This window comes from Calliphora vicina, chromosome 1, assembly GCF_958450345.1.
Source record: "Calliphora vicina chromosome 1, idCalVici1.1, whole genome shotgun sequence".
Lineage (NCBI taxonomy): Eukaryota > Metazoa > Arthropoda > Insecta > Diptera > Calliphoridae > Calliphora > Calliphora vicina.
This window is the reverse complement of record NC_088780.1, coordinates 170222800-170248341: the sequence shown is the minus strand read 5'-3', so window position 1 is coordinate 170248341 and position 25542 is coordinate 170222800. Positions and strand designations below refer to the sequence as shown.

The following is a 25542-nucleotide window of genomic DNA, read 5'->3' as shown; positions in this document are numbered from 1 at the left end:
TATTCCGAAAACATTTTTATCAGAAAGAGAATAATTATTATGATTAGGGTCCTTTACGGAAGGGAAATTTAAAATAAGTTTATACTGTTGGGAAAACATGTCAAAAATTAGAAATGGGATTCTAAAACCCCTTTCACACTAGGCAATTTAGTTGCGCAAGTCTATTGTGTTTGTAGATGCCAGAGGTAATGTCGGGTTAAGGAGAAGAAAATGTTGTATGCTGTTTTGTTGTTGGGCGAGAGACTTGCGCAACTAAATTGCCTAGTGTGAAATGGTCCAAGGATGTGGTAAGATAACATATTTTCTACAAAATTTTTAGTTAAGTAGGATATATTTATGTAGTATATAAGATATACATATTGTTGGTTTTAATATAACGTGTAAAACATCGCGAAAACAAAATAAAAAGTGATGACAGTATATGCTTTATTTGACGTTGTAGGTCATAGACAACAGCTAGATAGGTAACTGAGAGCCAAAAACCAAAGTCTGCTGTCAGAAACCTAATTCATGAGAATGTATTGCATGTATTTTGTTTTTGTATCACCCGTATGTGTGAAAACAGAGTAATAATTTACTCTCTCCTTCCGTTCTATGCGTTTATTCTATGTTGTAGGGGTAAATATTGACAACTCTCCCTAATAATTGTACCTGGTTGATTCTGCCAGACTTATGAAATCCAATCAAATTTTTTTTTAATCGATAATGAATTTAATTCTAGATCGAATATAAAACCTATAACTTTCGATTTCACAAGACCAATGTACTTTTTCTGTCGTTTTAAACCCGATTCAGACAACGATTGGATTTTATGACATTTGTCAGATTTTCTACATATTTTACACTATAATTTCAACAAATTTTACCAAAATTTTATCAGGATTGCCGCATAATCAACATATGTAACAGTATTCCGGGCGGACATTTGTATGGGGGCTAGGTGAAATCAATACCAATCAAATTAAAAAAAGTACTAACAATTAACTAGAAAATTGCTTTATTATTTTTTCATAAATGTAAAACAAACATAATACAAAGTTTTTATAAAATATATATCTGTCCCAGTATTAGTTAGATTTTATGTTTTTAGTTAAAATTAACATGCTATTTATTATAATGGTTCTGACTAAAACATGTAAGTCTAACAAATACTGGAACATACTGCAAATAAATAAAAATTAGTAATAAAAAATAAAATCTAAATTATTCGTAACATAAATTAAGTTCTATCACTGATGTTTTTTTTTGTGTTTAGCTTAGCTTATATTTCATTAACAAACTTTACAAATCTTAAATACTATGACTCCTCGGATAGATCTTCCAACGTTACATCAGTGTTTTCTGTTAACGACTTTTCATTCGAATTATTGTTATTTTGTTTCTTAGCAGCCTTGCTTTTATCAGGCTGTGGAGAAAGGTTTTTGGGCGGTGGTTCTATAGCTTCTTTTACTTCTTCTACGCCTGATACAGCAGACAAAGATGATAGCATTGATGCAGCATTTCGTTGTGGTGTTGAATTTATTACGTTTAATAACATTTTTAAATTATCGCCAGATAAACGGTCATCATTTATATTTTCTCTGGATTTTATGGATGCTTGTAGATCTGGTTGATATGGTTGCTTTCGATGCATAAATTGTGCCCATGCAGAGGGGCTTAATATATATTTAAATGTCAACTTTAGAATATATGCAATTATGCAAACCAACAGAACTCCCGACAGTATGTTATATGGAAATCCTAACGCACTATTAAGAGTTGTTAATGTGACTGTGCATTGCTCCAACAACACTTGCAAATATTTTAGGAAAATATCATTAAAATACATTATTAAGACATGATCGGGTCTACAAAATCCTAAGGACAATTTAGCTGATTGCCTGTAAACAAATAAATATGATTAAAATATGTCTCTCCAATAATAAACTCTGTAATCTTTGATTACTTTAATTTTTGCTGTTGTAAATCCAGTGTGTCATCTCTAGAAAATATCCCCTTTAAAAATTTAACAAACCTAGAATCTTTTACGATGTTTTCGCTTCCTTTGTCGCGATTTAAGATTTCCAACATTTGATTTATTTCCAATTCCTATAATAATAGATCCTGAACTTTGAAACCATGCAAAAATGACATGACAATTGTTTATAATTACCCTATTGCACTCCAGGTATGTATGAAGATATCCATATACGAAAAAACCACCAAAAATCAAAGCCACCCAGCCAATATTGAAGCGAGAATTGAAAATCCAAGCAATTAGTATCACAAAAGCCACAACTAAAAGAAATCGTATCTGGCAACAAAATAAATATAGTTCTATTTTAATTTCTACATCCATATCATTCGACCAACTTTTAACTGCAATTGTTTTTATACTACTACTACTACTATATACATACGTATTTACAAACATGTTTCAAACATAATTACCTCAGAAGTTTTTGTTAGCTGCCACATATCATAGAATATTTCAAACACTATTGCCGTGAATCCAGATGATGCTTCTGTTTTATGTATCTGTTTGTGACCATCGCGGTACATATTGGGAATGCGCACCTTATTAAAAATATCCTCTAGTATGCTGTCTAAATCACGTGGATCTTGCAGTTGCTCTAACTTGTCCAGTTGAGATGACTGAACAGTGAATACAACTGAACGTTCATATACTTCTAAAGTTGAATCATACTAAAATGACAAAATATTTATCTATGTATTGAGATGCTATTTTTTGTTTACTACACATTTTTGGTTGTAAGCTTTATTTTAGGTAATAACAACATATTTCAAATGTATTATTGCACTATTATTGACAATGTTAGTATCTAATATTGCTTCCTATTTATTTATATAATTAAAAGAAAAAACAAATTAGCTCCACAACGTACGTTTTAAACACATCAAGTAGGGACTGGTTTATCGGAATATACCTATACGTCAGCAAATACGTATTCAGCTTTCATAAAAAAACTACAATATATGTATCTATTAAGGACTTCATCATTTTATAAAACGAAATTCTTTAAATGTTATAGTTTTTTTACTTTTTATACATTGCGGTTGGGAGACCTATAAATTGTGATTAATTATTATGTGGTGTTATTTATAGTACTCTGTTTATACCCTACACCATCATAGTGGGAAGGTATAATGCGTTTGTGCAGATATTTGTAACGCCCAAAAATATTGGTCTAACACCCACCCGTAAAGTATACCGATCGACTTAGAATCACTTTCTGAGACGATTAAACGATGTCCGTCCGTCCGACTGGCTGGCTGTCAATGTAAACCTTGTGCGCTAAGTACAGGTCGCAATTTTGCTTATAGCTCCCATATAAGGCCCGCTCACGAATATAAATTATTGATATTTTAAAAGAGAAATGTTTTTGGTCATTTACTTAGTGTAGGGTATTATATGGTCGGGCTTTTCTTGTTTTTATTTAATTTTGTTAAATTGTTTATGCTTAGTTGTTATTATCACTCTTGATTTTAATAACAAGATTTAAGCGTTCCAGCTTCATATATTACGATATAGGTCGACTAGGGACTAACTTGAATCGACATGGGATAACCTGGCAATTTGAGTCTTGTTACTCAGCCATCAAACTTTAAATTAAAAAAAATAAAAAATTAAGCAATATGTAATTTTGGCCTTGAATGAATTAAAAATAAAATGTAAGAAATTTTTATGAAAAGTGCTAGGAAATTTATTCCATAAAATGGATATTTAAATTCCATATTGCAAATTATGAATATGTTATTATAGCTTTTAAGCCAAAGCCCGGTAGGCCCGGTGTACAAATCAGGAATTTCAGCGCTGTGTGAAATTTTTCATTTAATAAAAACATAAATGTATGGAATTTTAAGTACAAAATGTAAGTTTGTAATAAAAAATTAACAACATCCCTCCCCCAAATCATATGTTGATGTAAAATAATTGGTTTTTCGCAAAGATTTAAAACTGATCACTTCTTTTCCTCACTTTTTTGTTGGATCGTTTATGTCATCAATCCAGATCTGAGTTAATTATAGAAGATTTTAGACTTTTTATTTATATGTATATGCTTACCTCGAAATGCTTCCGATGAAACAACATTGTAATGAACTTTTTGAAATATATTATCGATGCTGCATCTTCCGCAATTGTTTGTTGTTGTTCCTTTATTGGTTCTTCAGAGTGATGTTGAATTAAATTTTCTGAACATTTGCAACATTTGCCAACATTTGTATGTAATTCACTCGAAACTAAATGATCCCTAGCCCAGGCATCTGGATCCATCCAACTATCTTCTTCAATGTCCGCCTTTACCCGATTGGCGAAACATACTTGTACAATCACTAAACTAAGTACCACAAATTCTAAATATTCACGTTTCATATCGTCAAACAGAAAAACAACGCAAAATAACTTAAAAACTTCTTCTCTTTAATATATTTTGTGCTTTTATTGCGTACCGATTCATATGCCAACAAAAATACAAAGCAAAACAGAGAGCGCGAAATGCATGCTGACATTTGTGAAGCGAATTTAAACAGCTGATTTTTCGTGCGTGAACAAAACAAGATTTTTTTACTTTTTCCATTGGTGTTTCTGTCATGAATATTTTCTAATATGGGTTTGTAAATCAACCGCATGTAAACATTTTATTCTTTTGTAACGGTGCGTTTACACATGCAAGTAGATTGAGGAAAGTTGAGAATACGTATTATTATCGAAAATGTCGAAAATACATCCAAATGTCTACAAGTTGCTTGAGCGTTTACACATGCAAGTAAAAGTTCATTTTAAAAATGTCGTCAAAACGTAAACACATTATTATTAAGAGTTGCCTAGGATACCACATACATATATTTGTAGGGAAATAATTGTTATAAATAATTATTATTATTACTTTAATGAGATTAGTGCTCTTAAATTAATTTAATAGCGTTCTTTATTCATATTTGAAGAGAAAAAACAATTTTTTTTACAAATATACATAAAATAAGTTAAAAATATAATAATTATTTTACCACAATCCAGTAATTTTTTTTAAATTTTTTTAGTTAGGCAACTCTGTTTGTGTTTTTGACACTTTATTGCAGTAAAGCTGGAGGTCCACACCACGCGTTTTCGCGTCAAAGCGTTGCGTGCATTTCATACCTTCTTCGCATTCTACGCTTCAAGTTACATGCGATGCTTTTTAAGCGTCAATTTTTTGTTTTATTATTAAAAAAAACTTCGCGTTTTCTGCAGCTTTTATTTATTTTTTCACCATTAAACTTGTTTTAATTTATTAAAATTGAAAAATACACATTAAAAAAGAATATAAATTGTCAAAATCAGCTGACATGTTCGTGCGCCGCTTGTGACGCTTATAAAAGTAGAAAGTAGATCTACTTTAAGCATTCTACGCGTCATGGCATTCTACGCTTTTGTACTTGTAACTTGCAGCGTACAAATATATTGATTGTACTTTTTTGACAGCCGCGTAGAATGCGAGAAAGCGTAAAACGCGTGGTGTGGACCTCCAGCTTAAGTGTCAAAAAATCACTGTCCATCGAAATTCACTAGGCAGTGAGCTGTAAGTGGCTGCATGTGTGCTTGTGTTAGTGCAAAAGTGTGAATGTATTGTGTTTTTCGAACTGTTACTTGCATGTGTAAACGCTAGGTAAGTAAAAAAAAGACAAATGGGTATGTTTGATCCTTTACCTAGCGTTTACACATGCAAGTAACAGTTCGTAAAACACAACCCAGCAGTTAAGCAAGTAGTCGATGTATCCCTTAAAGACAGTAATTGCCACAAATGTCTTATCACTTGGATGACTCTTAATACATCCCAAGTAATCTAGCGTGAAAACAATTGACACTTAAGTGTCTCTAAGTAATATGGAGTGTAGTCACTTTAAACGTTTTGTGAGTAATTCGTATAAACTTGTTTTATACAATATTAATATTCACACTTTTGCACTAACACAATTACACATGCAGCTCACTGTCTAGTGAATTTAGCTGGACAGTGATTTTCGACACTTTCACACTAGTGAAGTCAATAACTAGTTTTAGCAAAATTTACTAGGTGGTGGTAAAATAGTAATTATATTTTTAACTTATTGTTTGTATTTTTTTTAAAAAAGAAAATAGTACAAATGGCCCTTAATACTTATCGTTTTCGTAAAAATACCAATTTCATTAGTTTTTATAAATAAAATTGTTAATATCTATAAAAATTGTTAACACTAACATTTTCCCCAGAAATGTTTGTATTTTAATATCATGGTAACACTTTATTGTTATTAATAAAAATAAAATTTCGTTTCAAGACGCAAATAGACTTAAAAACAACAAATGCTGATATATGTGGTTGATTTATCAAATTAGCTGCAATTTTCTTATATGTGTGGCTTTTTGGAGACATTATTCTCCTTCGCTAACATTTACAAAATGAACTTTTATTTGCATGTGTAAACGTTCAAGCAACTTGTAGACATTTCGATGTATTTTCGATAATAATACATATCCTCAACTTTCATAAATTTACTTGCATGTGTAAATGCAGTGTTACCAACACGACAGTTATGGACGATTTTTTTTAAGAAATCAGGACCCAAATTTCTTGTTAGTCACTATCGACATTTAATTAATGACTCATTGAACAATAACATTTAGTCGTATAAAATTTGAAAACTGGAACAATAGCCCCGAATATAGCTAACGAAGACATCAAATGTCATTTTCGAAATATTAAAGGAATATGAACTACCCCAAGGCGAATTTATACAAGGTGGAGTCAGTCAAACAGCTGATAATTTTTTTTTCGCTTTTTGGTTTTAACAGTTGTCAAAGCTTGTTTTTATATTTAAATATCTACATATTCTAATCGTATTAACAAAATATTTATTTTTTACATAAATAAGTAAAGCCCTCACTATACAATTATCTACACTACATTAAGTTTTAATACATATTTGTTTATTTATGGTTTTTTGACATTTGTTAAGACCAATTGTTGTATTTGTAGAACTGATAGCACCTTGTATAAATTCGCCTTGAACTACCCTATACAAACTTTGAAAATGTTCAAAATTGCGCAAATTTCTGGTTGTGATTGAAATTTGGCGTACTGCCAAAGCGGATTTATAGAAGGTGACGACAGAACTACAACATGTACAAAAACAAAATTAAATTCGCCTTGCTCCTAACAAATATAAAAAGATAATGAATTTGAAATTGCGCCCTGTTAAATTCATTTTTTACCAATAAATTTAGAAAAAAAAATAAGAATTTATTTTTGGAACAAGTCAGTTAACATTTATTTCTTTTTATGCTTTTTGCCATCTTTAGCCAGTTCTAGTCCTAAAATACATTTTGGCGGAATTTTGTACGTTTCCGTTAGGAGGGTATGTATAAAACGAACTTGATTACCCTGTATTTGCAACATTTCACGATTTTGGTTTGGCAGTGTTACAATAGTTGTGCTTGCAGCGGCACCTTGTTTACACAACTTTATGAATTCTGCCAAAATTATACCGTAACATTCAATATTGCTGACCAATGTTACCTTCTTGTTGCCCGATCTAGTTGCTAAAGACATTTGTATCATTGGTTTGTTACCCTTAACGTCTTTGGCAGTACACATCTGATAGGAATGATCCATTTGAGATATCACAGAGTTGTTAATTCTGTTTAGGGTAGCGATTTTAGTATTGCACAGTTTTTCTAAACATTCATCTAAAATATACGACTTTTCTTCAGATTTAGGATCTTTCGATATGGGTAAATTCAGCTTGTTAACATACTCCCTTATGACTTTTTTAATTTGTGATGCTGGTATTCCACCACCTCGTTTGTAATTCAGTTTAGTGAAGAAGGGTGCAGTAACATCTGTAACTATATACAGTTCCGTTAGTTCCGAATGAAAAAGAGGATTATCAGAAGAGCCATCAGACGAACTAATTGGTTTTTTATAATCAGTTATAAAATTTACCAACTCCGGATGCTCGAAGTCAATGGAAGTAATTTTATCAACACCTTTAGTTTCTTCGCGTACCACTATAAAACCTTGGTCGATCATTTCATTTAAAAAATTTGACAATTTCTTATATTTAGTCTTTTTTAAATCTAAGGTTTCCTGTGCTTCAGGCACAACATAGAGTCGAAAGAAATTACTAGTCAATAATGGTAATTGCAATTTCTTTCCATTATTTTTAAGTGCTGAAAGAAAAGCGTTCTTGAGTAAAATTTCTGGATTATTTTCCGAGTTTTCATCATGATTCCCTGACTCTTCTACAATGTTTTCGGTTATTGACAATTCGGAAATTTGTATTTGATCTTCTGTTTTAGCAGTTGAATTTTCTAGTTTTTCCAATTTATCATGTTCTATTACAGCGCTTGCCTCACTTTGTTTTTTATGTGCCTGTTTAGATCCCAAAGCCGGGAAATCATCATCCGTTAATTTTGTACTTTTAAATTGTGGCACCTGTTGAGCTAAAGACGGCTCATGAGCCCATAATTTGTCACCAAATAAATGAAGCATCTTTACAGCTACCCCGTGACCACCACACATATACAAGTCATCACTCGATCTTGGTAAATATCCAACACCAACCGCCGATTTATTGGAGTTCAAATTTACGCCAACTACAAGAGAATGAGTAAAATAAATTACTAAATAAAATTAATTACCACCATAGAAATTATCAGTATACATCACCCAGTTGTCCTTTTTTGTAATGTCCATATATATTCATGCCAGTACCTTGTGGTGTTACCCCGGGTAGCATTAGATCAGCTCCATTGCTCAGTTTAGGTAGGACTGCAGCATGAGTAGTGAAGTATGGCAATAGATCTGCAACCTATTTTAAATAATATACATACATGTGTATGTTTACGACTAATATAAAGAAAAAACATTAATTGAAGTCAACAATTAATATACCTGCCATAGACTATATAATGTTGGCACCAATTTATTCTCTTCATTTTCAAAAAACATTGGCATTTTATCCGCGCAATATACATTTGTCTGAAAGTCTCCATGTGTCACCAATTTGAGAACACTAACATTTGATTTGGCTGCAATCAAGAGTTCAGGATTAGCGTTTGGAAATTCTATTTGAATTCGTTGTCTAAGCTTTTTAACATCTGAACTCTTAAGTGGTGCATTGCTTTTAACTTTATATGGTTTTAAAAACATTTTATTCCAAATTTAGTCCAACAAAAATTATTATCGGTACTATTTTTGCATTTACAAGTTGCCAACTGGTAAATCATCTCTTCCAGATGATTCTTCTGTGTTGCCAACACAATGTTGCCAACAACATAGATTTTAGTCGTTTAACCCATTTATAACGTCACGCATATCTTAATGACATAATTAAAAACCGAGTTGTGTATATTTTTATTATAAACAAAAATCAGTATTGTTTTAAAGTTCTATTTTTTCGAATACGATACAAACTTTTCTAGCATTGATTATGCATACAAATTCGAATCGATTTACCACCTAATTAATAATTCACTTAATTCCAAATATACTTTAGTTATTTTGTTGTACACAATGACCTCTAAAAACAAGTTTTTGTTGGGAGGGTAATTTTATTTTGATCTTACAAGAAAGGACCTGAAGAAAGAATATTATCCGTAACTCTATTAGAAAATTATTGAATTATTAATATGCTTCATGAATTGTAATTCGAAGCTAGTTTCTTTCAAATAGAATTACGGAAAAGCCCCCTTAAATTGAATGATTCATGATTTTAATTTTGAACACACTTCTATTTAAAACATTTATTTATTCAAGTGATTTGAATATAACAACTTATATAGTATAGCGTTTCATTCCAAAATAATAAATATGTATGTAACATCTAATTATGCATATATGGATGTGGAGAAAGTAAATATGCTATCATGTGCAAGGTATTTTTTCAATGTAAATTGTCCCAATTCAATTAAATGCCATAATTTACTTGGCTTTGCCTTGTGCAGCAACTGCTTCAATAGCCTTTTTAACAGTTTCCTCGTCTCCCAAGAATTTCATTGAAACGACGGGTTTGAAGTTCTCATCTAATTCATAAACAAAGGGAATACCAGTTGGTAAGTTCAATCCCATGATAGCATCTTCCGACAAATCTATGAGAAATAAAAAAATTAAAATGCATACCGACGAAACTATGAAAAAACTTACTGTCCAAGTGCTTCACGATACCACGCAAACTGTTACCATGAGCTGCAATTAAAATGCGTTTGCCTTCTTTCATTTGGGGAATAATGACATCATTCCAGTAGGGAAGGGTACGTTCAATGGTAAGTTTTAAGGACTCAAACATGGGAAATTCTTCCTTTTTGGGTTCAGTGGCATAACGGGGATCCTTAACGATATTGTCGTAATAAGCATGACCTGGTTCCATTGGTGGTGGGGGAGTGTCAAAACTACGGCGCCAAATTTTGACTTGATCTTCACCATACTTGGCAGCAGTTTCGGCTTTGTTTAAACCTGTCAAACCACCATAGTGACGTTCATTTAAACGCCAGGTTTTACATACTGGAATGTCTGTTTGACCAATTTTTGTGAGGATGGCATTCAATGTGCATTGGGCACGAGTTAAAACGGAAGTATGAGCGACATCAAATTTCAAGCCAGCTGCTTTAACAGCTTCGCCAGCGGCTTCAGCTTCTTTCTTTCCTACATTTGCAAATAAAATTATTTCATAATCACAAGTTTATCTTAACCCACTTACCATTTTCACTTAGTTCAGCATCGAACCAGCCACAGAATTGATTTTTTAAATTCCACTCGGATTCACCATGGCGAACCATTACAATCTTATATTTACCAGCAGCCATTATTTTGGAGCAGTTTTTTGAAAAATTACGCGAAATTTGGATACAAGTAGCTGAAGCTGAAAAAGCAGTTCTACCTTTTGCGACAATACCCACCGACAATTGAGCTAAAGTAATGCCTAATATGACCTTATTCATACTTCACAAGGTCATTTAAAATTTGTCTAATCAATTTCAAACGTATTTTCAATTTGGCAGCACTGTCAACAAGTACTCCAATGCAATTGGTAATAATGACAGTAAACAAAAAATAATACCAAAAGAAGTGTCAAAAATGGCTACACACATTTATTGTAAGCAATAAACAAAATGCTTTTAATTAAAACTATATTTTTATTCACTATTATTATGGTATTACACTTAATAAATCTTTAAAAAATAATTTGGAATTTTTAATTCAACTTATAATTTAAATTTGTTGTTTACCAACAAATCTAGGTTACATGTAAAGGAAAACATTGAAAGCAAATGTCAGAAAAACAACACACTTTCTAGACAATAATTTGTATGTAAACAAAGAAATTAATGTCCTTTGTTAGAAGCTAAAAAGTACTTTAAGACGAAGGATTTAAAAATGGACAGTTCATTAATTAAAGTATCTAGCAATTGGTCGCAAATTGGGGGATGTACATTTTCTGAGTCTGTTCAAGTACATGCTGCAGATCCGGATTATTTATTAAGGTAAATAAATATCTACCTGAAGTTGTTTCAAATAATTTGTATGTATGTACATTAGGGTGGCCCCGTTTGTATGGAGAAAAAATAAGGTATCGATGTTCCCGCCTAAAATGAAAATTTGATTCATTCTAAGACTACGTTTTGAAATTTTTTCGTCCTGGGGTCAATATTTGGCGAGCTGGATCAAAGGATAAAAAGGTCCTTTTTTGAGGTTTTTTACATTTTTTCCATATTTCTTCCAAAGGAAGTATATGTAAATTTGGTATCATATGAAAGGTCTTTGAGAGACGCATTGAATTAGTTAAAAGAAATTTAAAAAAAAAAAATTTTAATTAAAAAATTTTAAAAATTTTCGACAAAATTTTAGTTTTTTTTAATTTTTTCATAGAATTTATTCAAATACATAGATGAAATTTCTTGATCATAAACATCATGTAATTTCACCGAAATGGTTTTTCTCGTTTTTTAAAATTCAATCCAGTTCAATGTTTATTCAAATTTGTTTAAACCTAATTTCATCCCTATCTGACAATCTCTGTACTCAATTCATAGTATATGTATGTACATCAAAATAACTCAAATTTTATAAGCTTTCCATCGATGTATAAATTCTTATACTTTTCTTTTGTTACACTACGAATATTTAAATTTAAGCTAAAACATTTACTATACATCGCGCTATAATGATTATTTTAATGTTATTCCTTTGGAATGTTGTTGTTAATTTTAAGTAACATGTGAAAAACTGCTTAACAGATAGGGATGAAATTGGGTTTAAACAAATTTGAATAAACATTGAACTGGACTGAATTTTAAAAAACGAGAAAAACCATTTCGGTGAAATTACATGATGTTTATGATCAAGAAATTTCATCTATGTATTTGAATAAATTCTATGAAAAAATTAAAAAAAACTAAAATTTTGTCGAAAATTTTTAAAATTTTTTAATTAAAATTTTTTTTTTTTAAATTTCTTTTAACCAATTGAATGCGTCTCTCAAAGACCTTTCATATGATACCAAATTTATATATACTTCCTTTGGAAGAAATATGGAAAAAATGTAAAAAACCCCAAAAAAGGACCTTTTTATCCTTCGATCCAGCTCGCCAAATATTGACCCCAGGACGAAAAAAATTCAAAACGTAGTCTTAGAATGAATCAAATTTTCATTTTAGGTGGGAACATCCGCAACTTAAATTTTGGGGCCACCCTAATGTACATGTATGTTCTATAAACATTTAGGCCCCAATTAGATGAGCTAGTAGACGAAGAAAAATCCGTACTCTTAAGCAAAGGACATTCTTCTGAATACTGTGAATTGTATCTTGAAATACTTCACCATTATAAAATTCAGGCTGTGTCTTTTGTATGTAATGTAGCCAAGGTAGAGATATTTCAAGGTCCCATAAAAGAATATTTGGAAACAATTTATGGAGTAACTGTGGATGAATCAGATGAACAATTTAAAAGCTATCGATATGATCTCGAAGTTGAAAAATCAGGTGTAACCGATTTAACATTAAGGGTAAAAAATAACTTTAAGAAAATGTATCTATGTTTTATAATTAATATTTCTTACGCAGTTTTTAACAGATTCCAGTGATGTTTGTATATTTGGCATTATGTTACATAATGCCCCCAATCCTAATGGCGTAACAACGTTATTACCGAATACTAGTTGTATAAATATTCAGAACGTTCAAAATATATTACAAAATTCAACAAAACCGGGTCCAACCTCAGAAAAGTGTAAACAATTATTAGAAATTATGACCCAATCAAGTCAGTCTAATTCGATGACATTGGAGCAGCTTATGACACAGAAAATGAACATCGAACATGCCAAACCTGACAAAAAATCAACAGATGAAGACATTTTTAATCAATTAAAATTACACATTGATGAACGTTTTCAGCAAATGGAAATGCGCATAAATAGACATATGGAAAATATGGAACAACGACAAATGCAGAAATTGGACAACATATTGAATACTCTAGAAAATATTAACAAATAAAATTGTAGTAATTGACTTTCATAATTTTTTTTTTATAAAAACAACTTAATAAATAATTCTTAAATTTGATGTCCAAAAATACTTAGGATTAATAAATTGACTTTGTCAGAATTTTCATCTCAATATTGATTTATTTAAACATCTGATATTATTATAATACATATGGTGAAAGTGAGAGCTAGAAAAACCCCAATAATATTTTGGAAATTTTTAACAATAGATGGTGAATAGTCAAGATGTTTTACGAATACATACATACAAAAAAAAAACCATAAGTAGGTAGATAGATAACTTCATGTAACAAAACCAAGAAACTGAGGGAAATGTATGCTTTATTAAATTTCATTTTTTACGCTTTAACGTTTATATTATATTGGTATATATATTTTTACAAGAATCCAGTAAAATGATATTCTAAGATTTTGTTAAAATCATAAACTTTTAACAAGTAAAAATAGGTATAAAAGAATAACTCCATTAAAAATCAATTCAATATTAATGTTGATATAAATTAACAAGTTGTTTGCAACGATTACATAAATTGAACAATGCAAAAATAAACTGGCTTACTCATCGTGTACTTAAGGCTTAAATAATTATTGAACAGGAATTTTATAGTATCGACGAGTTTACTACTAGCATTAAACAAGAGAGTTTTGGTAAATACTATTCGGAATCCGAATCAGAGCTAGAATTATTTTGAGTTGCATTTTTATTTGGTGGATCATAGTAGTGCAATTGCTTACGCCATATTTTTATAAGACCATCAAATGCACGTCGGCTGTATTTTCCATATTTATTTGGCGTACGGGGATGATCACGGGTTCTTTCAGTTCGTGGCACAGTTTCTATGTAACGTTCATAGGCCACTGTATTTTTACCATAATCAATTTGTTTTTGGCGCCTTGAAAGAATCGATGGATCCGATTCAGCATATGAAGATGACGAAGAAGATGATGAAGTGAAGCTATTTTGTCTAGGACGCTTCTCATTTTTCCGACTGTTGAAATAGCGACCACTATTATCGCATTCATTGCTGCTACTTCCGCAGCTGCTGTTTGGGCTATTCGAACGGCTTTCAATGCTGGGAGTTTGCGAATGACGCCTCTTGAATGGTGTCTTTAATTTCTCCTCTTTAACAAGCTTCTCGAATTTTTGTTCATTTACACCATCCAAAAATTCTAACGAAATGTCGCGGCGTGAATCATTTGCTTCTGACAGGCTGCTATTAACTGTTCCTTTAGACTAAAAAGTTCATGTTATTAATACAATTGTATTGATAAATCTTAATTAAATACTCACATCCGCATCAACTTCTTCTGCCCAGGTACGACTGCCTGCGCCAACATTCTTACTTTCCATAGACATTGCAATTTTTTCACAAACCAACATTCTAACCATTTGATTCTAGCTATGTATTTACCAATCGTATTTCATATAGTAACTACAAATACTTTTATTAAAAATGTATATTTAATATTATCCCAATTACAGTACACGTCTTCTTCAGCAAGACCTGTCCTTTCTTTCTGACTTTCAACAATATATTAAAAAAATACATTGCATTTCGTTGTTCTTCCAAATTCGCGCGTTTTTCACAATTCTCTTTTGTTCTAATATTCGCATTTTACTTTTCTTTACATTCACACATGTGAAGAAAACAATGAATATGGTAACATTTAATAATTTGTTTTGTGTTGAATATTTACCATGGTGAGTTTTTTAAGTACTAATTTCATTTATTTCTGTAATATTAAGCCTAAATGGCCAAAATAATAATATTACATAGTAATAACATTTATTATAAATATGTTATTTCATCACCGATAACCTAGCCAATTATAGGCCATAATCGGTCGCAAATGTAAAAATATTAAAACAATAAAATAATCTTAGAAATAATAGATTTCCAATGTAAAAGAATAACAAATTCTTGAATGCATTCAGTTGGCTCAAAAAAATTGCAAATCAATATTCATATTTTTCGTTGTGAAATTTTTACATGAAATTTTGTAAACAATAAACAGCTTTTGCGAACAAAATCAACTATTGTGAATGAAAAGTTCATGGGAATAACACAATAGCAATTTTCACTTCGAGGGAAATGGATATTTCATGGGAACATAAATTTCACATGGTATTACCGATAGGGACGATTATTATTGAATGCATTCGTACCTGCTCTTTTTTTAATAGTTTAAAGAATACAAGGTAACCAACTCACCCGTTTTTTAACATGTTTTACCCCTTAACTATTCGAATTTCCAAGAATCTCTTATATATAATAAATTTTTAAATTTATTACTGGTTTGTAATTCAGTTTTATAAAATTAAAAATTGATTATGAACAAGGGGGTAACTTTATAACAGAGTATGTATATAATAAAGAATTCTGAATAAAAATATAGTAGTTGTGTTCGCGTACTTGATAATTTGTAATAATTTGTACAAATTATCACTGGAAGTTATGGGATTCCGTTCGTTTACTTTTAAAAACTTGTAACGAGAGAGCAAGAGAGTGTTAAAAGTGACAGTTCGTAGATAGAGAACATGATATTTTTTACTGGACATTTTTTGTCCAGTAAAAATATCAACATAAAAAACGTTTAAAACATATGGTTGCAAATGCAAACAAAACTAAAAAGTTGAAAATTAATACAATTTACAAGTTTTGCAAAGAAAAGAAGTAAAATAGACCAAAACAAACGTTTTAAATTAATTTATAATAAAATACAACTTATTTTTACAAATTGTTGTTCGCGTACTTTTTTTTGTTACTTATCAGATTGAGAGTAATTTATTTTTACTCTCTAAAATAAAGTTACTGGATATTTTTTACTGGAAAGTACGCGAACACACCTAGTATGTGTATACATGCATTTATACATAATAAAAAATCACATTTAGGACATAATAATTTAAAATGTAAATAAAATATTTTTTAATATATGTACAAGTTATTACATTGTAGGCCACAAAAATAACTAGCGGTTTAACAGTTTATGTTATCTTAGTTATAAACAATGTTAATAACAGCGTGTTATCAACATTTATAAGTAGACGTTTCTACTGATGAAAATGTTGAAAACAGCCGTTACATACCGTTAAATTCAAATTGATATTAATATTAGGGTCCGCATTTGTATGGAGAAAAAATAAGATTCCCAAGTAAAATAAAAGTTTAGCTCGTTTGAGGAGACCATTTCTCAAAATTTTTTGTCATGGGGTCAGTATTTTTCAAAGGAAAACATTTTTTAAAGAGATTAGATCGTTTATGTGCTGGAATTCTGAGTGTTCGCAACTTCTAATAAAGTTTTCTGATAAATAATTTAATTCAACATTATGTGTGATCCCGTACTCAACATTGGGAGCCTGCGGGATTCCTGTTTTACCGAAAACTGTTCCCGTACTCAAAGTCTGGGCAAGTGAGTATGAGAGAAAAATATTCTTCTTCGCACGAAATAGCCCCCATTTTTTCTTCGGGCAGATTGGGAAAATTGTCAAACAATTAACTGATTCAAAAAAATAAACAATAAAAAAACTTCTACTGAAACACTATCGAATCAATAACACTAATAAATGGGAACTATAATTTTTTTCTTGACAATTTTTAAATTAATCAGGTATAGACATAAGATAATAATCGATAAATAAATTAATTTCCATTTTTCAAGTACATTAATGGAATGCACTACCAAATGTTCCTATATATGCTATACTTACATTCGCAAGATCATAATTCTTTTATATATATATCGTCCAGGGACCGTAACGGTTATAAGTGATATAAAAAAGTTATTTTATAACAGTTATTTCAAAAATAAAACTCCTCAAATGACTTTTATTTTATGACGGAGGAAATAAAATTCCTCAAATGAGTTTTTTTTTCTGACAGAAAAAATAAAAGTCCTCAAATGAGTTTTTTTATGACGGATATTTAAAACCATAGAGAAACATTTAAAACTTTTATTTTTACGTTGAAAAACAACTGTTAACTATGGAGTTGGGATCATTTTTTTCTGGAAGAGCACGTCAATACGAATCTATTGGTATATAACAGTATATGTCTCCGTTGACTCTAACATAGTGATTTCAAATTTTCTGGATAACCGTTATTGCGGTCCCTGATATCGTCACCTAAAATGCAAAATATCGTAACATCACTTTTCATAAGTTTATAGAAGAAGCAAACAACGAGAAAAGAGAAACTAGTAATATATTTTATTAAAAATGCTATGTGTCTTACGTTTTTTTGAATTGTTGTTTTCTAAAACCAAAATAACGTATCATCAATAAAAAATTTGTATGAATAAATAAAAATTTAAATAAAATAGTTTTTTATTTTAATTACTAACAACTACTTATTTAAACCAAAAATTTACTTCATTAAATTTTATATATAAATAGACCATGTTTTTTTTTTTGGTACACTTTTAAGTATGTTATCGTCTACCAATATTAATATGGTTTAAGATTTTTTTCAAAATTCTTTCCAAAAAAGTGTTAAAAAGCGTGTTAAAATAAGGTAAAATACTATTTATTAATTAATTACCCCTCTAACCAGCAAGGCTGCCTTTAGGCGGGTATGTTAAAAGTATGTAATGCTGCTTTATTTGGTTATTTTTCCTGTTACAACGGTAAATATGTGTAAAGAGACAAACAAGTAAATTTACTTGTTGTGATAAACAAGAACGTGCACTTGACTTTTGTTTGTTTTTATTCCAACGTATTTATTTTTTTTTTCAAACAATAACCTGGTATATTATTTTACCACGAAATAAAATTGGCCGCTTAGAGGGTTAATTACTCAAAACGTATATGTAATAAGGTTTAAAAAAATCGTGCACTTGATGACACATTGTTTTAAATTTTTGTTATAACTTGGTTATATTTGATAGTATCAAACAGTTTAAAATTTTGTACACATATGTAATATGATGTAGTGAATCGTAATCAATAATAAAATCAATTACGAATTTTTTGATGATACGTTGTTTTGCATTTAGATGACGATATATAAAACGTAAAATAAATAAGTCACTGTGATTTATTTGGAATATGTTATATCGTTTATTAAACTGTAAATATGACAAACTGTTGTTAATCATTAAACATTTATATTTATGATACCTCTAAAAGGTGTTTTTAATATATAAAAAGTATTGATAGATAAATGGATTACGAATTACCATATTTAATCTTCAATGTATTCAAATGGCTCTGGTGGTTCAGGCTCTTTGATATCATCATTTTTGGGACCATAGGCAGCCACAGGTTCTACTAATTTTTGTTCTTTAGTTTTACCAGTGTGTTGCATGACAATTATTCCACCAATTGTAACATCCTTCAGAGAAATATATGACTGATTTTCAGCAACGCTCAAAACCTTGAGTTGTTGGCGCATGACGCGTGCTGGATTTTCTAAAATTTCAAATTTAGGTTCCTTTTCTTGTTTTTCTTTCTCATCTTTCTTTTCCTTTTCCTTGTCGGACGAAGGCTCGGTTTTATCCTTATCCTTTTCTTTTTCGTCATCTTTTTTGAATTCTACCTTCTTTTTTTGTTTCTCATCGGGTTTGTCCGTTTTCTCGTCAGACTTGGGTTTTTCATCTTCCTTCTTGGAGCTTGGGGTGGCAGAATCCTTATTTTCTTCATCAACATCCATCTTTTCTTCTTCTTTTTTATCAGCAGTTTCACGACGTTTTTGTCGTGCAGCAATGGAAAGAACAGCAGTAGCAACTTTCTCACGTTCTTCCGACTTTTTCTCTTCTAGCGGAGCTGGATAAGCATACATTGATGGTCTAGCGGAAGATTTGAATTTCATTAGAGGCATTTTCAAGTCGGAATTGAGACCAATTACGCAGGTTGGTATAAAAGCCAAGGATAGGGAATGAGCCAATGGGAACCAATACCAGTATTGGGTAAAAACGAGTGAGCCAACAACTGCTTGTAAATTGGTGTGACCAGTACGCGACTGTAATGAGAGAGTACAATTTCTTCCTCCCGCATCAATGATACCTTGAGCTAAAATGGCTCCAAATTTAGCCATGACATCTTCATGCTTGTTGCAAATAACTTCGTCATAGAGAGAACGGAAGAATGAAGTCTTCGGGCAAGTTTGATCGGTGTGTTGGATTAAAATCATCGCCGAAGCAATCAACGCACCCTGGCGGACAAAATTTACTGGGTCTAGTCTTGCCATAGGCTCCAATAATGCAATAGCATCCCTTAATCCAGTACCAGCGCATGCAATTCCCAAAGCCATAGCTGCACCATAACGTACATGGGGATTATAAGATTCTGCCAGTAGACTAACGACAGAAGGGCACTGTTCAGGGGTGCGGAATAATATAAAACCAATAGCCGTTACAGCAGCACGACGTACATCATCGTTGACGTCGGATACTGCGACGTGCAAAAGCTTACGAATAGCTTTGTTACTTCCGCTTCCATTATAAGCCATTGCAATTGTATACATTCCAGATCGTCTAAGAACAGGATCTTTATCTGTAGATAAACTGGTAATTAGTGGATCAGCTTCCTCGAGGCGAGCGAACATTGTGAGTGAAATGCCAACTGCAAGACCACGTAAAATTTTTTCATGTTGAGTTTCTTGAGCATACGAAACCATGTCTTCTATAGCTTGGGCATTCTTAGATCCCAACATAACCATACCCATTGCAATGCCAGCAGCTTCGCCGGTAACTGCATCGTCTTGATACAAGTTAAATTTCAGTTGTTCATACAGATCCTGACGATGGGTACCCATGGCAGCCAAACCCAAACCCAAACAACCACCATGACGAACATTTTCATTTTGAGCGTCTTTCAACTGTTGCAATAAATAATCAATAATATTGGCACCATGATTAGCATGAATTAAGCCAAGAGCATATAGGCCACCGCCTTCAGAATATCCGGAACTGGGACCAGCTTCTTTAGGCAGATAGCTTTGCATTAAAGCCAATGAATCTTTTTCATGTCCGCGATGTATCACACCTAGCGATGCAGTCGCCGTGAGTTTTGCCCAGTTAGTGGCGCGTGCTAACCAGTCGAGGTTATCGCGTAAGAACTGATCAGAAGTTGTACCACTGTGCATGAAACCATTGGCAATAACTGTAGCAGTATGACAGATCGATACACGTACAGCCTCTTTAGTTGCTCGTAGAATTTGCAAATCTGCGTGGTTACTGCGTATAAGAAATTGCAGTTGCAAATCAATCGTTACCTCACCCGATAGAATAGAGATTAGTTTTTCAATATTTTTTTGATGGGCTTTTTCCGAGTCATTTAAAGAATCGACAGTACGTTCAACTTTGACATCGACTAAAATGGAATTTATTAAAACATAACATCATAATATTTAATATTTAAACAATATAAAGTACCTTCAGGCTCCTCCGGTTTCTCAGTCTCATCCTTGGCCTTTTCCTCGTCGGTTTTAGTAGTGCTGTTAGTCCCTTGCGGTTTGAATGTACTTGGAAGGGCGGTGGGAATTGGTGCGGTTTCCTTTAGAGCCTGCAATACATTACCCAAGAATTCTTGCGTTGCAGATTCATATAAATCAAATGCAATTTGATAAGCCATCAAGTTGTTGGCCTCCTTAGATGATCTAGTGAGTTTATCCAAAACTTCGGCGACGGCGAGAGGATCTTCCAAGAAAATTAAACACTGGCACATATTTACGTAATCTGGAACTCCCAAGTCGCGGTAGAGTCCGACCAAACAACGTAGTACTTCATTGCGGAAACCACGATTTTGTATCAAGGACATTGTCACGTTGTAAGCGTATGCCAGCATACCGCCAACATCGTCCGATTTCATGATTGAAACCTCAAAAATATCCATACGTCTGGTTTCCAATGCAATACCTAAAGCTTGACGATACTGTCCATCATCTAAGCAGCGCTGAATCATTCGGTTAACAATTGCTTCCAAACGTGCATCCACTGGCTTTGCTTCCTTTGGTGTTTCAATGAAAGCTACTCTCTGAGCAATATAAAAATCAATGCATTTAGCAATGATGGTTTCAGTATACTCATTCCGGGCATTAACATCGAACAAATCGCCAGCACCTAATGCATATGTGAGCGCATCTTCGAACGACCCCAAATGGTAGAAAACCTTTGATGCAACCATCCCAGCTAACTTATTTTCTGGAAAGCTTCTATCTTCATGTAACATTTCGATTTTCTCAATAGACTCCGAAATTTCTGGCCAAAATTCATCAACTATATGATCCAGCTTCTTCAAAGCAAACACCTTTAAATCAGGCATTGGCTCATCGAGCAGCGATATTATACCGGCAGCAGAAGTAAGACTCATTTTGCAGAGTTGTCTGTAACAAATATCCAGTTAAGAAACAATTAAAAACTTGCAAGTATTTTAAACTAACCTCAATATTTACCAATATCTATAATTCTCAATATTTTTGTTCACAATACGTTTAGCTTGATGCTACCACAAACGAATCGACAATATAAAAATGTTTAATACTTGTATTTATTTCTAATTTTTATTCTCACAGTAATGACGATGCCAAAAATTGTTTTTTCAGTTTAAGAAAATGCAAAATCACTTTTCTTATTTTGACGTTTCCTATGACATTAGCCAATGACAACAGGGTTGTATTAAATAGTAGAATAGTCTCAAAAAGTTACGCTCAATTTACAAATGCAAGTAAGTAATTAATAAAAATACAAAAATTTAGGTTTAATCCGCAAACGGACTTAAAAAAATATTTAAAAGGTTTATTTATTTATTTCGCTGTAATTTACTTATATTTATGGATTTTTGGCAAATAATTGTTCGTTGAATTTTTCTTGTTAGTACAACTTTTGTCAACGTTATTTTCCTGTCCACAAAAGACAAATTCATGTGTGGACAAGAAGATGTCCGCTAAGTAAATAAATTAATGGCTTGTCAAGACGAAATTTTAAGCTGGCCACACACGGAATGATTTGTTCGCCTGATTTGAGATTGAAAATTTTCAATTACTTGTGATTTTGTGCGCGCACAGCCTTATTAACCCCCGTTGCAACATACAAGTAATTACTTGCATGTAATGAATACGTATTATCATCGATAATAAAAATAAAATTGTTTGTGAGTCTACACTATGCGTTGCAAGTTCATTTAAAAATGTCGCCAACAACGAATGTTCTTGCAAAAATTTCTATATTGAACGAATTAAAAAAAATATTAAGGGAAAGCCAGTATTGCCGTGTTTTTAATATTATAAAATCACTGAAAAAAAATATTTTTGTAAAATATCATTAATATGTATTGTTGTATATTTGTGTCATTTTTATTTTTTTAAATACATAGAAAATCTGCTATTTTCTTTTACTAAGTTCTAGTAAATTGATATAAAACTCATTCTTGGTAACACTGTTTCCTCATTCGTCATTTTTCTTGCGACAAGTGAAAAAAATTTACTTGCAATAAAATTCTCTTGCAAGCTGAGCTGTTCAAAAGTGACACAACTCAAAATTTTAAATTTTCAGAAATCGAAAATAAATATATTCCAATTGAAACATAATGTTTTTTCATAAAACACCGTGTAATAGAATAAGACAACAATAGTTCTATGTTATTTATATATACATTTAGTTAAGTACAACACATGTTATCGAAAGAAATAAAGACTCAATAAATATTAGGTGTGTTCGCGTACTTTCCAGTAAAAAAAAACTTTATTTTAGAGAGTAAAAATAAATTACTCTCAATCTGAAAAGTAACAAAAAAAAGTACGCGAACAACAATTTGTAAAAATAAGTTGTATTTTATTATAAATTAATTTAAAACGTTTGTTTTGGGCTATTTTACTTCTTTTCTTTGCAAAACTTGTAAATTGTATTAATTTTCAACTTTTTAGTTTTGTTTGCATTTGCAACCATATGTTTTAAATGTTCTCTATCTACGAACTGTCATTTTTAACACTATCTTGCTCTCTCGTTACAAGTTTTTAAAAGTAAACGAAGGGAATCCCGTAACATCCAGTGATAATTTGTACAAATTATCAAGTACGCGAACACAACTATTTATGTACTTACTTACAACAAAATACACTGATATCTTTTGTATAGATAAACAAGTGTATTGTGTATAGTTTAAGCGTAAAATTAATTTTTCGGGTTTATATAACTTGGGGGTTACACGATCAAGTTTTGCCTTTCAAGTTTTAATACACTCACACTTTTTTACTAATACACTCACACTTTTAAGAATTGAAACGAACTTGCATTCAATTTCACATTCAAGTTGGTTTTCAATTTTTCATTCAAGAAAACAGCTGATTACATTTTTATGTCCAATTTGTACTAAAATTGTTTTCAAGTTGCGTGCTGCCTACGTCACCGCTTTCAATTTTTATAAATTTTGACAAACAGTATATGTAAAAGACTATCAAGAAAAACTTGATCGTGTGGCTGCAGTGTAACCCGACAAATTAATTTTGAGTTGTGTCATTTTAGAATTGGGACACACTGGGCCAGAGATCCCATTTTTTGGCCATATAAGGTTTTCGGTGACGCTGATTACGATTCTGCAAAAAAAAGTAAAATTTCAAAATGGCGGTCAACATTTTTAAAAATTCAATTAAATAAATTTTTATTGAACACGTTGTGTAGACCTATGGTCACTGATTACAAATATGAAGTCAGATTTTGAAAATTTAATAAACTGAATCCAAAATGGCGGATCAAACATAAGAAAAAATCAAATATTTCATTTTTTAGCAGTATTTAAGATGAAGATATTATGAAATCATTGGCTTATGTATTACAGGCATAAAACTATGAACCATAAATTTGAAATACTTGAAATATTACAATTTTTTTTTGCTGTAGTTTGTATACATCAAGTCAGCTGTTTTTGACACTATAAAAGTTATTTGCTTTTGTATTGTTGTATTTGTTGCAGTAACGCATACACCTTATAAACATTATGCCATGCTGTGCTAGTTATTTTGCTTGGGGCAAGGTGAATCTATAGAAGGTGACCTCAGATGAACAGCTGATTATTTTTTTTATTCAGTTGCTTAGACAATTGAACTGTCAATTCACTTGTGGCTTTTGTGGCGAAAAATACAACAAACCCAAAAGCAAAAACAACAACAGGCAACTTTGACAGTTCACTTATCTTTTAACCAAAACAAAGTACCTGTTGTTTTTGTACATGTTGTAGTAGTACCTTCTATAGATTCGCCTTGACTTGGGGGTTACACGATCAAGTTTTGCCTTTCAAGTTTTAATACACTTACAATTTTACGAATTGAAACGAACTTGCATTCAATTTCTCATTCAAGTTGGTGTTTACATTTTTAGCGATTACATTTGTTTGCACAATTTGTACTAAAATTGTTTTCAAGTTGCGTGCAGCCTACGTCACAGCTTTCAATTTTTGTAAATTTTGACAAACTGTATATGTAAAAGATTATCAAGAAAAACTTGATCGTGTGGCTGTCAGAAAGAAAATCATATTATTTTTATTATGTTTTCCTGGTCTACCTACATCAGCGTGAAATATATGAATTTAGAATAAATTCGTTGGCGGAGCTCACCAAATATCTAAGCAAAGTTGCCGACGTACTGCCGTATTAGGTCAAAGAATGTACTGCTGTAATTTTTTTAAAAATAATTGTTCCATTATTCTGCCGGTGTTCAGTTGCATATTATAGCAAAGTTAATCGTAGTTGTAGACGCTGTGTAATTTACACATAACAAGAACAATCAGCAGCTCCGTTCCATTAAGGATACATTACATTACGGTCGGCTAACTCTCCGTTAACCTGGCCTTAATTAGTCAAAACGTATGTATCGTACGTATTTCTGTAAATTGAGAAGAACAATTGTACCAATTTTCACAACCCTGGTAGGAATTTCTTCTCATTATGAAATTGTTCTTTCTTTAGTTTATTGTTGTGCGAGGTCTGGTCATAAACTTTAATAACAGTAGTCGTTAATTGGTACAAAGTAAATATGAATGTAAAATAGTATACAAAACAAAAGTACAATCAACATTTG

The 25542-nt window shown here is 31.5% G+C and overlaps 6 protein-coding genes across 8 annotated transcripts; 1 reads left to right on the top strand and 5 right to left on the bottom strand.

Moving 5' to 3' along the window:
- Positions 1-980: 980 nt before the first annotated feature.
- On the bottom strand, positions 981-4462 carry LOC135948750 (uncharacterized). The gene is made up of 5 exons (XM_065498186.1): positions 4067-4462; positions 2431-2685; positions 2153-2293; positions 1946-2088; positions 981-1880 (listed from the first exon to the last, which is right to left on the bottom strand). The coding sequence occupies exons 1-5, from the start codon at positions 4373-4375 to the stop codon at positions 1298-1300; spliced, it is 1431 nt and encodes a 476-aa protein (XP_065354258.1). The 5' UTR covers positions 4376-4462; the 3' UTR covers positions 981-1297.
- A 2799-nt stretch (positions 4463-7261) lies between these two features.
- On the bottom strand, positions 7262-9233 carry eIF2D (eukaryotic translation initiation factor 2D). Its single transcript, XM_065498185.1, has 3 exons — positions 8916-9233; positions 8691-8832; positions 7262-8617 (listed from the first exon to the last, which is right to left on the bottom strand). The coding sequence occupies exons 1-3, from the start codon at positions 9171-9173 to the stop codon at positions 7290-7292; spliced, it is 1728 nt and encodes a 575-aa protein (XP_065354257.1). The 5' UTR covers positions 9174-9233; the 3' UTR covers positions 7262-7289.
- Positions 9234-9733: 500 nt separating this feature from the next.
- Positions 9734-10967, bottom strand: Pglym78 (phosphoglyceromutase 78). Its single transcript, XM_065498180.1, has 3 exons — positions 10720-10967; positions 10167-10664; positions 9734-10111 (listed from the first exon to the last, which is right to left on the bottom strand). Exons 1-3 carry the CDS (start codon positions 10958-10960, stop codon positions 9945-9947), a joined length of 906 nt encoding a protein of 301 aa, XP_065354252.1. The 5' UTR covers positions 10961-10967; the 3' UTR covers positions 9734-9944.
- A 379-nt stretch (positions 10968-11346) lies between these two features.
- On the top strand, positions 11347-13550 carry LOC135948747 (uncharacterized). 2 transcript variants are annotated; one of them, XM_065498183.1, is made up of 4 exons: positions 11347-11503; positions 12744-12814; positions 12881-13026; positions 13085-13550. In XM_065498183.1, the coding sequence occupies exons 1-4, from the start codon at positions 11397-11399 to the stop codon at positions 13517-13519; spliced, it is 759 nt and encodes a 252-aa protein (XP_065354255.1). In that variant the 5' UTR covers positions 11347-11396; the 3' UTR covers positions 13520-13550. The 2 variants fall into 2 exon arrangements, with proteins under 2 accessions (XP_065354255.1, XP_065354254.1); XM_065498182.1 differs by having other exon boundaries at positions 11348-11503; positions 12744-13026.
- A 284-nt stretch (positions 13551-13834) lies between these two features.
- Positions 13835-14985, bottom strand: Slbp (Stem-loop binding protein). Its single transcript, XM_065498184.1, has 2 exons — positions 14822-14985; positions 13835-14764 (listed from the first exon to the last, which is right to left on the bottom strand). Exons 1-2 carry the CDS (start codon positions 14918-14920, stop codon positions 14186-14188), a joined length of 678 nt encoding a protein of 225 aa, XP_065354256.1. The 5' UTR covers positions 14921-14985; the 3' UTR covers positions 13835-14185.
- Positions 14986-18565: 3580 nt separating this feature from the next.
- On the bottom strand, positions 18566-21942 carry Rpn2 (Regulatory particle non-ATPase 2). 2 transcript variants are annotated; one of them, XM_065498179.1, is made up of 3 exons: positions 21924-21942; positions 20905-21854; positions 18566-20842 (listed from the first exon to the last, which is right to left on the bottom strand). In XM_065498179.1, exons 2-3 carry the CDS (start codon positions 21839-21841, stop codon positions 18714-18716), a joined length of 3066 nt encoding a protein of 1021 aa, XP_065354251.1. In that variant the 5' UTR covers positions 21842-21854; positions 21924-21942; the 3' UTR covers positions 18566-18713. The 2 variants fall into 2 exon arrangements, with proteins under 2 accessions (XP_065354251.1, XP_065354250.1); XM_065498178.1 differs by having other exon boundaries at positions 21912-21933.
- Between the last annotated feature and the right edge of the window lie 3600 nt (positions 21943-25542).